The sequence below is a fragment of the Coniophora puteana genome, assembly GCF_000271625.1.
Source record: "Coniophora puteana RWD-64-598 SS2 unplaced genomic scaffold CONPUscaffold_5, whole genome shotgun sequence".
Classification (NCBI taxonomy): domain Eukaryota; kingdom Fungi; phylum Basidiomycota; class Agaricomycetes; order Boletales; family Coniophoraceae; genus Coniophora; species Coniophora puteana.
Window position 1 is genome coordinate 1,478,754 of NW_006913057.1, and position 12,918 is coordinate 1,491,671.

Here is a 12,918-nt window from a genome sequence, read left to right on the forward strand (position 1 = left end):
ATCTCGTCACTTTTCGGAAACGAAGTCGAGCCTCCGAGTCCTAACTTTTTTCTGTCTACATCCTTAACGATGTTATCCGCTCGCTCGCTTGTCAACAGGGGAATTCTGAGGGGTTCGCAGGTATGTTGCTTGAGTACGCACTGCTATGCCTGCTTATGAGACGGTCATAGCTCCGAGGATATGCCTCTGCCTCTCCTGCGCCTACTGCCGCTTTTGCTGGACATAAGGGTAGCAATGTACGTTAACATGGCTTGCCAGCCTCTCCATGGTTTCACTTACATCTGCAGGGAAAATATGTTGTGACTTTGATCCCGGGGGATGGTACGCGTCAGCCTGTTGTTGCACCTACCTAGACTCACTCTAACAGGTATCGGACCGGAGATTAGCGAATCGGTCAAGAACATCTACTCTGCGGCCAATGTAAGTAGTCGCGACACTTCTCTGCTTTGGTAGTAAAACTTGTCCTAGGTCCCCATCGACTGGGAGGAGGTTAGCGTGACCCCTGTTCTCAAGGGAGGCAAGACCGTCATCCCCGAGAGTGCCATCACTTCTGTGAGGAAAAACACCGTGGCTCTCAAGGGTAAGTCGTTGTGATTTCCATGCTATCAACGTACTTAAGTTTACTTGTGTAGGTCCTCTGGCTACGCCTAGTTCGTGATTTTACGCTTTCAATGTTTCTACCTACTCACCTTGAGCATCTCAGTTGGAAAGGGTCACGTTTCGCTCAACTTGACGCTCCGCCGAACATTTAACCTTTTCGCCAACGTACGTCCTTGCGTGTCCATCCAGGGTTTCAAGACCCCATACGACGACGTCAACACTGTCTTGATCCGAGAGAACACGGAAGGGGAATACTCTGGCATCGAACACGAGGTATTCATCCTTTATCGTCTGGAATGTGAAGATACTTATTGCTTGCGCGAAAGATTGTGGATGGAGTTGTTCAGTCTATAAAACTCATCACTTGGGACGCGTCCGAGCGTGTCGCTCGCTACGCTTTCCATTACGCGCAGTCGACTGGCAGGAAGCGTGTGACCGCTGTGCACAAGGCCAACATCATGTACGTCATAGTATTTGTCTCGTTAATTGATGTAATCCGACCACATTCTAGGAAAATGTCGGACGGCATGTTCTTGTCGGCCTGCCGGCAGGTGTCCAAAGAGTTCCCTGACATCACTTATGACGAAGACCTTTTGGATCGTGTATGCCTACAGGTTTGTCTTTAAACGCATTCGTGGTGTGTGGACGATGGTTTACGGTTGAGCCAGGTGGTGCAAAATCCTCAACCTTACTCTAACCGCGTGATGGTGATGCCAAACTTGTATGGAGACATCTTGTCCGATATGTGTGCGGGATTGATTGGAGGTTTGGGTTTGACACCCTCTGGTAACATCGGCCGGGTAAGTCCTATCGCCACTCGAATGCCAAAACATATCTAAGGCATTTCTCAGGATGCTTCCATCTTCGAGGCCGTCCACGGCTCTGCTCCCGACATTGCGGGTAGGTTACATTGAATACCTGTGCTATTGGTGGCAATGACGTAACCTTACCAGGCAAGGGTCTGGCTAACCCCACCGCACTTCTGCTCTCCTCGTTGATGATGCTGAGGTCAGCTTCTTGTTTACTTTCTTCGCAATGATCCGAAATAACTCGTTGCAGACACATGAACCTTAATGAGTATGCTACCAAGATTGAGTCTGCAGCTCTCAAGGTGTGTGATGTAGGTTACGTTTATAATTGCGTTGCTGAGGACTGTTGTCAAGACCATTGCCGAGGGCAAGGCGATCACTGGAGACTTGGGTGGCAAAGCATCTACGACGGAGTACACGAACGCCATTATCAGCAAGCTCCGGGCTTAGATCAATGGTTGGGTGTTTGTTGAAAGCGGATAATTTATGGCATACATAGATATACTGATGTTGACTTCGGATTCTCGGTATCCAAGTAAAGCATGTGCGAGTACTAGTGCCTAGACTGACTAGTGCCTCCTTGCGTATCCTTGCATTCAGGCTGTTGCCGATTTTGATCCCGGCGTTTGGGTTGCCTTATGTGAGCGTAATTGAGTAATTAGCTGTGCTGTCTGTAGTATTGCAATGCCCCTGAGCCCTGTGCAGGTTGGCGTGGGAAAAGGCAAGGCAGTATAGTGTGGCCAAAATCGCGAATGGACACTGTCTTGCTCTTGCGACGACAATCTTCATTGACCCCTTCCACGCCTACGCACGGCATCCACTCTTCATAACCCCTCACTCGCCCTACAGGGCACAGTCAGCCATCTTCTTACAGACATTCACGTTCAGGTCCGTTCCGTTCCCCGATACTGACCTGATAGCCTAGTCCCAACCTGAGCCTCATCTTCTCTTATCAGTCAAGACCACCATTAGAAAGCCTACAAAACGCCCAAAAAAATCCCATAACGGCCTAAACGAATTTCTCTCTGCACTTTAACGATACGAACGAAATGACGGACGAGCAAACCCAACTCAAGCGCGACGACTCCAAGAAGTCCATTCCACCTGGAAACTCGCGTGCTCCGAAAAGGACGCCGTCTAATGCTACCAGGCCTCCCTCTGCTTCTGCAAACCCCACTGGCCCTGCCAGGCCTTCATCTAGGTCAGGTAACAAGAAGCCCGCTGGACCAGCCCCGGCCTCCACCGAGTCCGGGTCTGAGTCGAACAAGAAGCAATCTGAAACAAAGAAGAATGAACAACGCAACAAGTCCCAACCCAACCCAGGCGGTCAGCGCAATGGCCACCGCAAAGGCCAGTCCACCGCTGCACCAGCCAATCGCAATGTTAAGCCCGGTGCTTCTCCCTCACCGGCACCAGGTCCTGGCAATGAGTCCAGCGATGCGCTATCCTCCCTCCAAAGGGTCATCGCCGATCTCAAAACTACAACTCCAAACCAAGGTGTTCCGTCTGCCAATAACTCGCTCTCCGCTTCCATCCATGCTCCCCAGCAGTCGAACTTGCCCGTCAATGCTCCTGTGTTTCAACCAGGTGCAACAGCTTTCCCGACCAGCAACCTTGCCGACGCTGCCAGGCATCGTAAGGCTGCCTCTCTTGGTGCATCTGCCGCAGCGAACAATTACGGATCGTTTTCTCCCCATCTTGGGGCAATGATAGAAGACGCTGAGGATGGCGCTGGAGCCGCGTTCGAGGACGGCGAGATTTCCGAAAATTTCTACCAGCAGCAGTCTGGCAATCAGTTTCGCCCCCAATCACAGAGCTTCATGGCCCCGCGCTTTGCAGCCCTCGCTGCTCAGCAGGACCAAGAAGCCATCGGGCCGACTGGACGTCCTCAGCTCGCTCCCGGGTTCATGTTTGGAAACAGGAGGCGAGCCAGCTCCAATGTTCCTATGGCACCGCCCATCAACGAAGAGGATGTTGGTTTCCAGTTCCCGCAACAACAGCAACAATCGTTCTCGGAAGGTGGGATGCAGGACCAAGGCCGTAAAAGTGAACATGATATTACTGGTATCATGGCTGAACAAGTAAGACCTGCTTCTATGTTTGGCTTCCCTGATTAATCCATATTGTATTCCTCAGATCGCCTTGCAAAGCCAGATCGAGGCTTTGCAGCAACAACAGCAAGCACTCTATCAGCAGCAACTTGCATCCAATCAGGTTCTTTCAATGCAGACACCTGGACTGGTTCCCAATAGTCATAGGCATAGACGCGTCCAAAGCACTTTGCCAATGAGCATGGGCGGAAACAACAATGCCATGAACGCTCCCATGGGTCAATTTGCCAGCATGACGAATCTTGGTTTGGGCCTTGATGCCCAACCCTCTGGCCTTCCTCGCGGCCATGGCCGAAGACACAGCGTCAATGTGGTGAACAAGAATCCTTCTGGTCATGGCAGTCACGGCTCCGTTAGTTTCCCTTATTCAGGCGACGGATTCGACGACGGTTTTACTCCTCCGCCGGGGTTCGGTGGTCATTCGCGTCAAGCATCGAGGGCGGACTCTACCTGGCGAATTAGTGAGTACTCGCACCTCTTCCCATCCCGTCGCCGCTCATGTTTCGATAGATGGAGGCGTTGGAGGTGTTCAAGGCAACAATTCGTTCGCATCCGATTTGGCTCAGGCCCAGGCCCAGCTCCAGAGCCTTCAGCAGTTCCGCGCTGCTGCCGGCGGCCATCACCATAAGATGGCGTCATTTAGCTTCCCCAATATGCTGCCGAACATGATGGCAGCTAATATGATGGGTCTCAACATGGGAGGCGTTGGCCTTGTCCAGCAGCAGCAGCAGCAACAGCAACAGTTCCAATCTCAGCTTCAGCAAACACCTCAACGTAAATCGCTTTTCGCTCCTTATCTTCCCCAGGCATCGCTGCCGCCCCTCTTGGCAGCTGGCAAACTTGTTGTTGGTATTCTCCGCGTGAACAAGCGCAACCGGTCCGATGCATATGTTGCCACAGAAGTTCTCGATGCCGATATCTACATCTGTGGCTCCAAGGACCGGAACCGTGCTTTGGAAGGTGACATCGTGGCCATTGAGCTTCTGGACGTTGACGAGGTTTGGGGCACCAAGAAGGAGAAAGAGGAAAAGAAGAGGAAGAAGGAAGAGAACTCTGCCTACGACTTCAAGTCTACTGCTGGTCGTAAAGACGACAAAAAGAAAGACGACGTGGAGGTCGAGGGCCAGGGCTTGATGTTGTTCGAAGACGAAGAGGTCACTGACGAGGTTAAACCCCAATATGCAGGCCATGTTGTTGCTGTCGTGGAGCGCATGCCCGGTCAGCTATTTTCTGGGACCCTCGGTCTTCTACGCCCGTCGTCGGCCGCTACCAAGGAGAAGCAGGAAGCTGAACGCCGAGAGCGTGAAGGCGACCGTGGAGATGAGCCACGACGCCCTATTGAACGTCCCAAGATTGTCTGGTTTAAGCCTACTGACAAGCGTGTGCCCCTAATTGCGATACCTACCGAACAGGCCCCTCCCGATTTCGTCCAAAATTCTGAGGCTTACGCTAACAAACTTTTTGTCGCCTGCATCAAGCGCCACGTACGTTTGTCTGGAAAGTCGATGTGGTTGGATCCTAATGGTTTTATCTGTAGCCCATCAGCTCTCTTCACCCCTTCGGGACTCTCGCAGAGGAACTTGGACCCATTGGCGACATTGAAGTTGAGACAAGTGCTCTACTTAAGGACTGCAACTTCCCAACCGAGGAGTTCTCCGAGAGTGTCATGAAGTGTCTCCCACCGACTCCGTGGACGTAAGTAGACGTTTGTCTTGTACTTAGGTTCTTGTCTGACCTTCTCATAGCATTCCAGAGCGCGAATTTGAAGTCCGCAAAGATCTGCGCCAGGAGCGTATTTTCACCATTGACCCTGAGTCGGCTAAAGACCTCGATGATGCCGTTTCCGTCAAGCTGAACGACGACGGCACTTATGACATTGGTGTTCACATTGCTGATGTATCATTCTTCGTGAAGCCCAACACGGCCCTTGACCGTGACGCCCGGAAGAGGGCAACTAGTGTCTATCTCGTCCAGCGCGCCGTGCCGATGCTTCCACCCATTCTCAGTGGCGAGGTTTGTAGTCTGAACGCAGGCCAAGACCGCCTTGCTTTTAGTGCTGTTTTCACAACGACCAAGGACGCTAAAGTTGTCAAGAAGTGGTTTGGCAAAACTATCATCAAGTGGGTTTGGATTTGAATGTGTGTTACGACAGAAAGTTAACGATCCTTCAGATCTGCCGCAAAGCTGTCGTATGATGATGCCCAGAGGGTCATTGATGGACACCCTTTGACAGATATTGTGGTGACGCCGGAACACGAGGCCTCTGCCATCGAGCATGACATTAAGGTTCTTTACGACATTGCGAAACAACTCCGTGATACTCGCTATAAGAATGGAGCTTTGAGCTTGTCCTCTATGCGGTTGCAGTTCAAGCTGGATAGCGAGGGCAAGCCCGTTGATTGCTGGCAGCAAGAACGCAACGAAGCTCAAAGCCTCATTGAGGAGGTAATGTCATGTAACTACCCAAGATAACCCGCTCTGATGAATATTGGTATTCCCAGTTTATGCTCCTCACGAATATATCCGTCGCCCAGCGTGTTGCGGTTCACCTTCCGGAGCAGGCACTTCTCCGCAGGCACGATACTCCACTTGAAAGGCGCATGGTACGTGATGGTTAGAACTTGGCAAGCCAGTCCTCTTACGCGGATTTCTAGAACGCCCTGGCCGACCGCGCACGTCGCCTTGGTATTGAGATCGATACTTCCTCTGCGGGAGCTATGATGCGTTCCCTGGAGGGTGTCAACAACCCGACCGCCCGCAAACTTCTTGAACTTCTCTCCTTCAAGGCCACTCAACGCGCCAAGTACTTCTGTGCCGGTATGCTGGACATTGCAAAATACAACCACTACGCTCTCAGCATCCCTTTGTATACTCATTTCACCTCTCCTATCCGTCGTTATGCGGATGTTCTTGTTCATCGTCAATTAGAATCCGTCTTGCAAGGTGGTGGTAAGTGAATGTTGCTCTCGCAAGGATTCATTGCTTACATCCTGTATAGCGGAACCCAAATTTACTATGGATAGGGATGCTGTGGCGAAGGTCGCTCAGCAATGTAATATGTATGCGCTTTCTTCTCCCTTCGTACTCACGGTACTGATACCTCTGTAGTAAGAAGGATTCGGCCAAACTAGCCCAGGAACAATCTGCACACTTGTACCTTTGCGTTCTTGTCTCGGACCTTACCCAAAGCTATGGTCCCGTCATTCGCCAAGCCAAGGTTGTTGGCGTCCTTGACGCTGCTTTTGATGTCTTGATCCCTGAATTTGGCATCGAGAAGCGCGTACATGTTGACCAGATGCCCATCGACGTGAGTCAGACCGGCCTGGGACCAGTAGAGCCTCGCTAACTTATTTCAGAACCACGTCTACGACGAGCACACCCACACGCTCCAAATTTACTGGTCCAACCGGGATGTCATCACTTGGCTTGCGGAGCACAGTGATGATGAGCACCTGAAAAAGGTCAAGCAGAATGCAGAACAACATGCTACCAAGATGGAGGTGGCATCCCGCTCCGTCCATGACGAGCATGCACTCTTTGATGAAGACGACGCTGAGGAAGACGAGATTGTCCTCGGTAGAGACAAGAAGACCGAGAAGCAGAACGAAACATCCAAACAGCGTCTACTATCTGCTGCCAAAGTACAGCCCACCTTTGAAGGCCTCAGGACCTCGCCTTCTGGCCACAAGATCCAGGATATTAAGGAGCTAATGACTGTCCCGGTACGTTAATCCCTTACATAGAAGGCAGTATGACTTAGAGGATCCCGCTAGGTTATCGTTACTGCCGACCTGACCAAGAGCCCTCCTGTAATCAAGGTGTACAGTGTCAATCCTTACGCTGCCTCCAAGAACCAGAAGTAGAACAACTAGGCGTCTTTCATGTCTCCTCAATGATGTACGATAGTAGTGGTTGTTTTTGCACCCGCTTTCTTCGAGTTGTTTCCTATTCATAACACGAGACCACTTCATTGTACTTTTCCTACACTCATGAACACAATCGTGCACTTCCTTTCGTTTCCCCAATTGGTTTCGCTTTGGATGTCGTCTGTGTTGTGTTATTGCTAATGTCCATGTATTTGTATATTATCGTATCATGATCCAATGGAGGAGACCGCTTGCAGGCTCTTTCAGTATAAAGCAATTGTCCTCACTGATAATTCTAGAGTGATGATGCCTAAGAACGTCCATGTCTAATAATAGGAAGTTGGGGGTGTAGCAAGTACTGCGATGAGGTTGAGTGGGAATAATGAAGCAGCATGCCTGGGTCAGTGAGTCAGGTATATGAGATGTAAATGGTAATTATATCCACCCGGGTGGTGGGTTCAACTGTACTGCTGGGCAATTCCTGCTGATACTTGGCCTGCCCGGTGCGTGTCCCCTATGGACACTCCCAATGTTGCCGCCTGTGATACTTCCTGGTGTGTGGCAGCGCGAATCAGAGTGCACTCCGGTTGGGGATTGAAGAATCCTTGCACTGAGCGAAGTTCCCGGTCGATGTCCCGGATGTCGATGGCCCTCCAGTGACGCTTTAGAGTTAGGCCGCTGGAGTCCGCTTAATGCGGGCAGCGAAACGCTGGACAACCCACTTGCTGAACTGCTGCACCGATTGTCGGATTGCTTACTTTGCCGCTTCCGAAGTTCCATGTCACAGGCGTCATGTAATTCATCGAGTCCTAGGTAAAGCGCTTCGTCCCGAAGATCCAAAAGCCCCCCCAGGACGGATGTAGATGTTCCAAACATCAGTGACCGCGGCAAAGGATTTGTCCCTTTTTCTGATTCTGCTAAGCGGAGGTAAGCCAGAACGTGAGGGTACCTGTAAGTTTGTTATATACATCCCGAGGATTGACTACTGTGACTATGCTTACGGTGAACTGGGCCGATCAAGAAAGACATGTAAATTTGGGTGCGACGATGACAGGAGATCCTCCGCACTAACAAATTCTGCGCAAGATGATTCCGAGTCATGATCGGAACGAATGGAAGACCGAATGAAGTGAGAGAGGTTGGAAGGTCGAGAGTTCAGGGTGCGAAGAGTGGTTCGGTGGGTGGTAGTGCAGGTTTCGAGAGTAACGATTGTTTTTGAAGGATCAAGATGAATGCCTGCGGGCGGGCCCGATAGGAGAACTGCATGGAAAGGAGGCTGCGCTTGTGAATCCTCGATGACGATGTCAGGTGTGACTGAGTGTCTCGGGACAATAGGTGATCTCGATCCGGTTGACAAACGAAATTCAAGGGGAGGTACATTGGCTAGGGGCGCTAGCGGTGAACGCGGAGCACGTTGCGCCAAATAAGACGGCGAGGGCGACATTAGGTCCAAGCGGCGCTCTTGGAGCGAGACTGCTACATGTGGTGCCGGAGGACTCATTGGGGGAGATAATGGACAGCCAGGGGAAACGGGCTGGATTTCGTTGTCCTCGACGTGCCTTTCATCCTGTTCATCAATGACACTTGAAAGAATGTCGTGTCTAGACCCATTTCCGGCCGGACTGCTCGCTTGAGCTCGCGCACGAGCAGCAGCAAAGATGTCGAGAGACTTGGCAACTTTTGGTTCGGATATGCGAACCGGCTTTGACGCGGCAGTGTATGGAGCAGGGTGGGATGAGCTAGATGTATTGCTTCGAGTGAGCCATGGGACTGGTTTCAGCTTTGAAAAAGAGATAGTCGGGTTCGATGGTGAGGGGCGATGGACCGGTCGATTTGCTCGAGGAGGCGTGCCGGGAGGTGAGGCCAAGGTAGGTTGTTGTGGCGAGGGGGAGTGAGCGAGTTCTGGAGAGAGGGAAGTTGTGCGTGGAGGCACCTTGAAGTTGGCAATCATCATGCTCATCGATACCACCAAGAAGAATGAGGAAGAGGAAGTTAAGAGATGCCCAGACGGACAAATGGCCCGGGTCTTGTCGCTTCGACAGGTATGACATAACGAAGACCCGACGAACAATGGTACTCTATTATTTTCCTTTTGAATTATCGCGTATGGACTTTGTGAACGCGCCCGTCACGGATCCAAATCCAGTCACGGTCCATCCACCATGTCCTCCTCACTCATCGCAACATCCAAGTTCCAATCGACCATACCAAGTGTACTCCAAGGCATTTCTCCTAGTCTGTCTGCGCTCCATGCAACTCGTGCCACACTGCTGAACAAAAACGACGCCCAAATTGACCACCTCCATTGTCCCAGATGTGGTGCTTTTGTCCTCCACCAGAATGGCAAGCTGAATGTCTCGACTTCTTGGGTCAAAAGAAGGCATAGGACAGCCTCAACGTCACGGCGTTCCCTTCAAACAAACTGTTCGAATTGCCGTTCTGTCTCCAAAACGGCCTATGCGACGGAGTCTCGGAGCCGCTTTTCAAAAGCGCGGTCCTCTATATCCGATCTGTCACCCGCTTATGCTGGTGATCCTGATTCTCAGTCTGCGTGCAATTCAAACAACGCCTCGTTCCATCCCCTAAACCTGCGACAAGAATCAGTGCAAACAACTGCGGTAGTCGCGTATGACAGACCCGCGTCCTCGGTGATAGATACTGCAAATGCACCGTCACTCCCAAAGCATCGGACGAACACAATCTCGTCCGCACTTTCACCAGCTGGTGGTGCTTCGCGACAAAAAAAGACCAAGCTTGGCCTGCAGGAGATGCTGCGACGCAATAAAGAGAAAGAGACGGCCAATAAAGCAATGAAACCTGTTGCCCAAGGTGGCCTGGCCGCTTTCCTTGACGGACTGTAGTAGCGCAACCGTCCTTATAGTGTACAAGCTCAAAGGCGTCATAAAAGGGGAAATATCCCATTGAATAATAAGCGCGTGAAATGCGCACTGAGTAGAGTGGCTATATCCTATCAGTAGTGGGCAGTACTAGTTATGAATGTTGTTAAAGTACAACGTGAGCTGTACAAAGGCAACACCACTACATGCTGCAACAAATATTATCTTCGGTTCTATCCAGTTCCGCCTAAAACCATGCGCATCGTGAAGGTCTATACCACTGAGGCACCATGTGGAAATTTCTGTTCTACTTCACGTTCAGCCTCTTTCGGTAAAAACGTGGCATCAGGGGATATGAACATCCCTGGCCAGAACGGTACATAGATACCGATGGCTATCAGCAAGGGCAGAGTATCGAGGCCGTAGAAGAAGGCCTCCGTTGTAGCAAGGTGGCCGATGTAACCTTGGGACAACTCAGCTACACGGTACCCAGAACGGACCTATTCGAGCGAGATGAATAAGTACGCGTCTCACAAAACTTGATGTGGGGTAGTAGGACTTACCAAAATTCCTATACAGCTAACGACAAGCGCACCTGCAAGCGTCCGCCAGTCACGATACCATCTCCCGCTTGCATCTCTCCGCAAAAGTTCAGGGTCTTGGCTGCAGACTTTGTACAAGAAGCGAGCGTATATGACGGAAAAAACTAAGAATGACGCCAATTGGAGCACTAAACCGGCCAGAAAAATCTGTGTTGTGATGAGAAGATTTACTAGGTGTTGAGTACAGCTAACTTACATGAGAGCCCGCTAGCGCTGAGCTGACATCATGCGACGTCGACAAGCCACCTCCTGCAGCCTGAAGGCACTCAGCACGAGCCTGGAAAAGACCATAAAAACACGTACTTGGATGAGGAAAGTGGTGATATCAGATGTCACAAATATCCACGTCAATCGGCGGACAGGTAAGAGTACATGGTGGGTGCAGTTGATGTGCGTTGCGAGGCGGCCCAACAATACGTAGTTGGCCGCGATGAACGCGCACGGCTAGACCGAAAGATGTGGTTAATCCGGGTCAAACCTGGTTGCAATACGGACACGCACTGAAAGGACGATAAACAAGTACTCCACGATGTACGTTCCAGAACTTTCAGGATGATAATGAAGGCCAAAACGGCAAGCAAAGCCGATGGCATATGCTGTTAGTAAATATGCTCGTTCAGTACAAGGTTGGTACGGAAGAGATTATCTAAAGGTACGCACTGTACTCTCCTATCACCATCGCAGACATCCACTTGACACGGTATTTCCAGGTGTACCATGTTTGTATGAAGGCGATTGCAAGCACAATTGCTATTCAAGCCTTTAGATATTCTGATCTGGTTTTCTTTGAACGAAGCAGTGACTTACAGAAGGCAATTGCGGTGAACGTGTTAGACGCAATATAACGTAAAGGATTATAAGGATCGTCCTTGGGATCCAAGTAGGGATTAGAGGGTGGTGGAGGAATGTTTGGCTGGCGTGCCAGAGCGGGCTCTACGAGCGATGACGCAGCTGAGAATAGAAGCACTAGTGATAGAATGCTGCTTCGATGTGACCGCAACATTTCGAACTTCTTCGGAGCGCAAGGTCGAGAAGCGAGGAACCGGATTTTTGCCGGTCACGTTCATTTAGCAATCCTTAAGTATGCTGGCAAGTCGTGACGTGCTCGCCGCACGCCGTATCAGTCATGGTACTGTGCCATGTGGCGCGAAGGCCGGCGAAAGCTGACGCTGTCATGGATCCGTGAGTCGTGCCTGAACCGGGACTTGTTCCGACGGTTGATCAACGTCCCGCGCGACTGCTGAGCGCTGAGCTTCTGCCCGCTTCTGCCAAGCTTGGAGCAAGGCTCCGTCGGGTGGCGGCTTGGGTAAACACCGGTTTAGACGGAGCGGGGCGAGCGGTGGAAAGAAAACCTGGAACGTCATCGCGCGGGTGGTCCCGGTCATCCACAGATATGCATGGTAATAGAAAGGACGGATTATATATTCAATCAAAAGTACCAAAAGCTGCAGAAGTACGTACTGCCAAGCTATAACTCGTAGACTTTGCCTGGTACCTGGTATTAAGACCCGAGGAGAGTGGTCATCCCTTCGGCGCCCACAGATCATACAACTCCCTATCTTCAGGGTCAAAGCATGTCAATAAGGATGGGTCAGAGCGAATTGTTATTCGTTTAGGTGTGCGATGAGACAACGGGATATGATGAGGGAGACGGATGCTATCGCCGGCGCGTTCACGGGTTAAAGTCGACTCTGACATGGTACTTGAGGATGTAGGGGATTGGGCCTGAAATACGAGCGGTGAAATAACATGCATAAGTTTAGTGAATGATTTCTGGAAGATCTAAGGAGTCACCTCGGTTGAGTCTTTGGGCCATCTGTTCAGCGGACCGGTAGCTGAACCAGAGACGTCTGCAATCAGAGAAGGTCAACAGCTTGCAAGTTTGAGAGGGTTGGAGACACGCACTGGGTAGTATTGTCGCGTGCTGTGGAGGTGACTCGACCATTATTCTCGTTTTGCGACCAAAGTCTACGTACGTCTTGTCCTGCACTGGCGCTGCCAGAGTCGCGAGTCAGTTGGGGCGCGCTCCAGCTCCGATGCGCGAGCATGTGATCTGTGACTATAATGTCACGCGATTTGGTCACCTTGATATC

General features: G+C 51.1%; 4 protein-coding genes across 4 annotated transcripts; 2 read left to right on the forward strand and 2 right to left on the reverse strand.

Annotated features, from left to right (window-relative positions):
- Positions 1-69: 69 nt before the first annotated feature.
- Positions 70-2,147, forward strand: CONPUDRAFT_164768 (uncharacterized protein; the record flags this gene model as incomplete). Its single annotated transcript, XM_007769717.1, has 14 exons — positions 70-120; positions 171-236; positions 288-321; positions 368-420; positions 469-580; positions 633-650; positions 704-873; positions 927-1,060; positions 1,112-1,214; positions 1,269-1,400; positions 1,452-1,500; positions 1,554-1,608; positions 1,660-1,711; positions 1,764-2,147. 14 exons carry the CDS (start codon positions 70-72, stop codon positions 1,857-1,859), a joined length of 1,125 nt encoding a protein of 374 aa, XP_007767907.1. The 3' UTR covers positions 1,860-2,147.
- A 2,002-nt stretch (positions 2,148-4,149) lies between these two features.
- CONPUDRAFT_54129 (RNB-domain-containing protein) lies at positions 4,150-7,383 on the forward strand (the record flags this gene model as incomplete). Its single annotated transcript, XM_007769175.1, has 10 exons — positions 4,150-5,004; positions 5,058-5,215; positions 5,266-5,640; positions 5,692-5,965; positions 6,022-6,123; positions 6,175-6,469; positions 6,519-6,579; positions 6,629-6,827; positions 6,877-7,242; positions 7,294-7,383. The coding sequence occupies 10 exons, from the start codon at positions 4,150-4,152 to the stop codon at positions 7,381-7,383; spliced, it is 2,775 nt and encodes a 924-aa protein (XP_007767365.1).
- Positions 7,384-9,125: 1,742 nt separating this feature from the next.
- On the reverse strand, positions 9,126-9,437 carry CONPUDRAFT_153014 (uncharacterized protein; the record flags this gene model as incomplete). The annotated part of the gene is made up of 1 exon (XM_007769718.1): positions 9,126-9,437. The coding sequence occupies one exon, from the start codon at positions 9,435-9,437 to the stop codon at positions 9,126-9,128; it is 312 nt and encodes a 103-aa protein (XP_007767908.1).
- Positions 9,438-10,286: 849 nt separating this feature from the next.
- CONPUDRAFT_102939 (RTA1-domain-containing protein) lies at positions 10,287-12,788 on the reverse strand. The gene is made up of 10 exons (XM_007769719.1): positions 12,731-12,788; positions 12,620-12,675; positions 12,287-12,550; positions 11,633-12,177; positions 11,486-11,575; positions 11,327-11,421; positions 11,129-11,269; positions 11,022-11,081; positions 10,787-10,972; positions 10,287-10,723 (listed from the first exon to the last, which is right to left on the reverse strand). Exons 4-10 carry the CDS (start codon positions 11,826-11,828, stop codon positions 10,496-10,498), a joined length of 996 nt encoding a protein of 331 aa, XP_007767909.1. The 5' UTR covers positions 11,829-12,177; positions 12,287-12,550; positions 12,620-12,675; positions 12,731-12,788; the 3' UTR covers positions 10,287-10,495.
- Positions 12,789-12,918: the final 130 nt, after the last annotated feature.

Excerpts from the sequence above, each read along its gene's own strand:
- CONPUDRAFT_102939 (XM_007769719.1), bottom strand. The coding sequence starts at position 11,828 with ATGTTGCGGTCACATCGAAGCAGCATTCTATCACTAGTGCTTCTATTC. Across the intron at positions 11,270-11,326 it reads ACTTGTTTATCGTCCTTTCA|CCGTGCGCGTTCATCGCGGC; the intron begins GTGCGTGTCCGT and ends CTTTCGGTCTAG. Across the intron at positions 10,973-11,021 it reads CAGCGCTAGCGGGCTCTCAT|ATTTTTCTGGCCGGTTTAGT; the intron begins GTAAGTTAGCTG and ends ATCACAACACAG.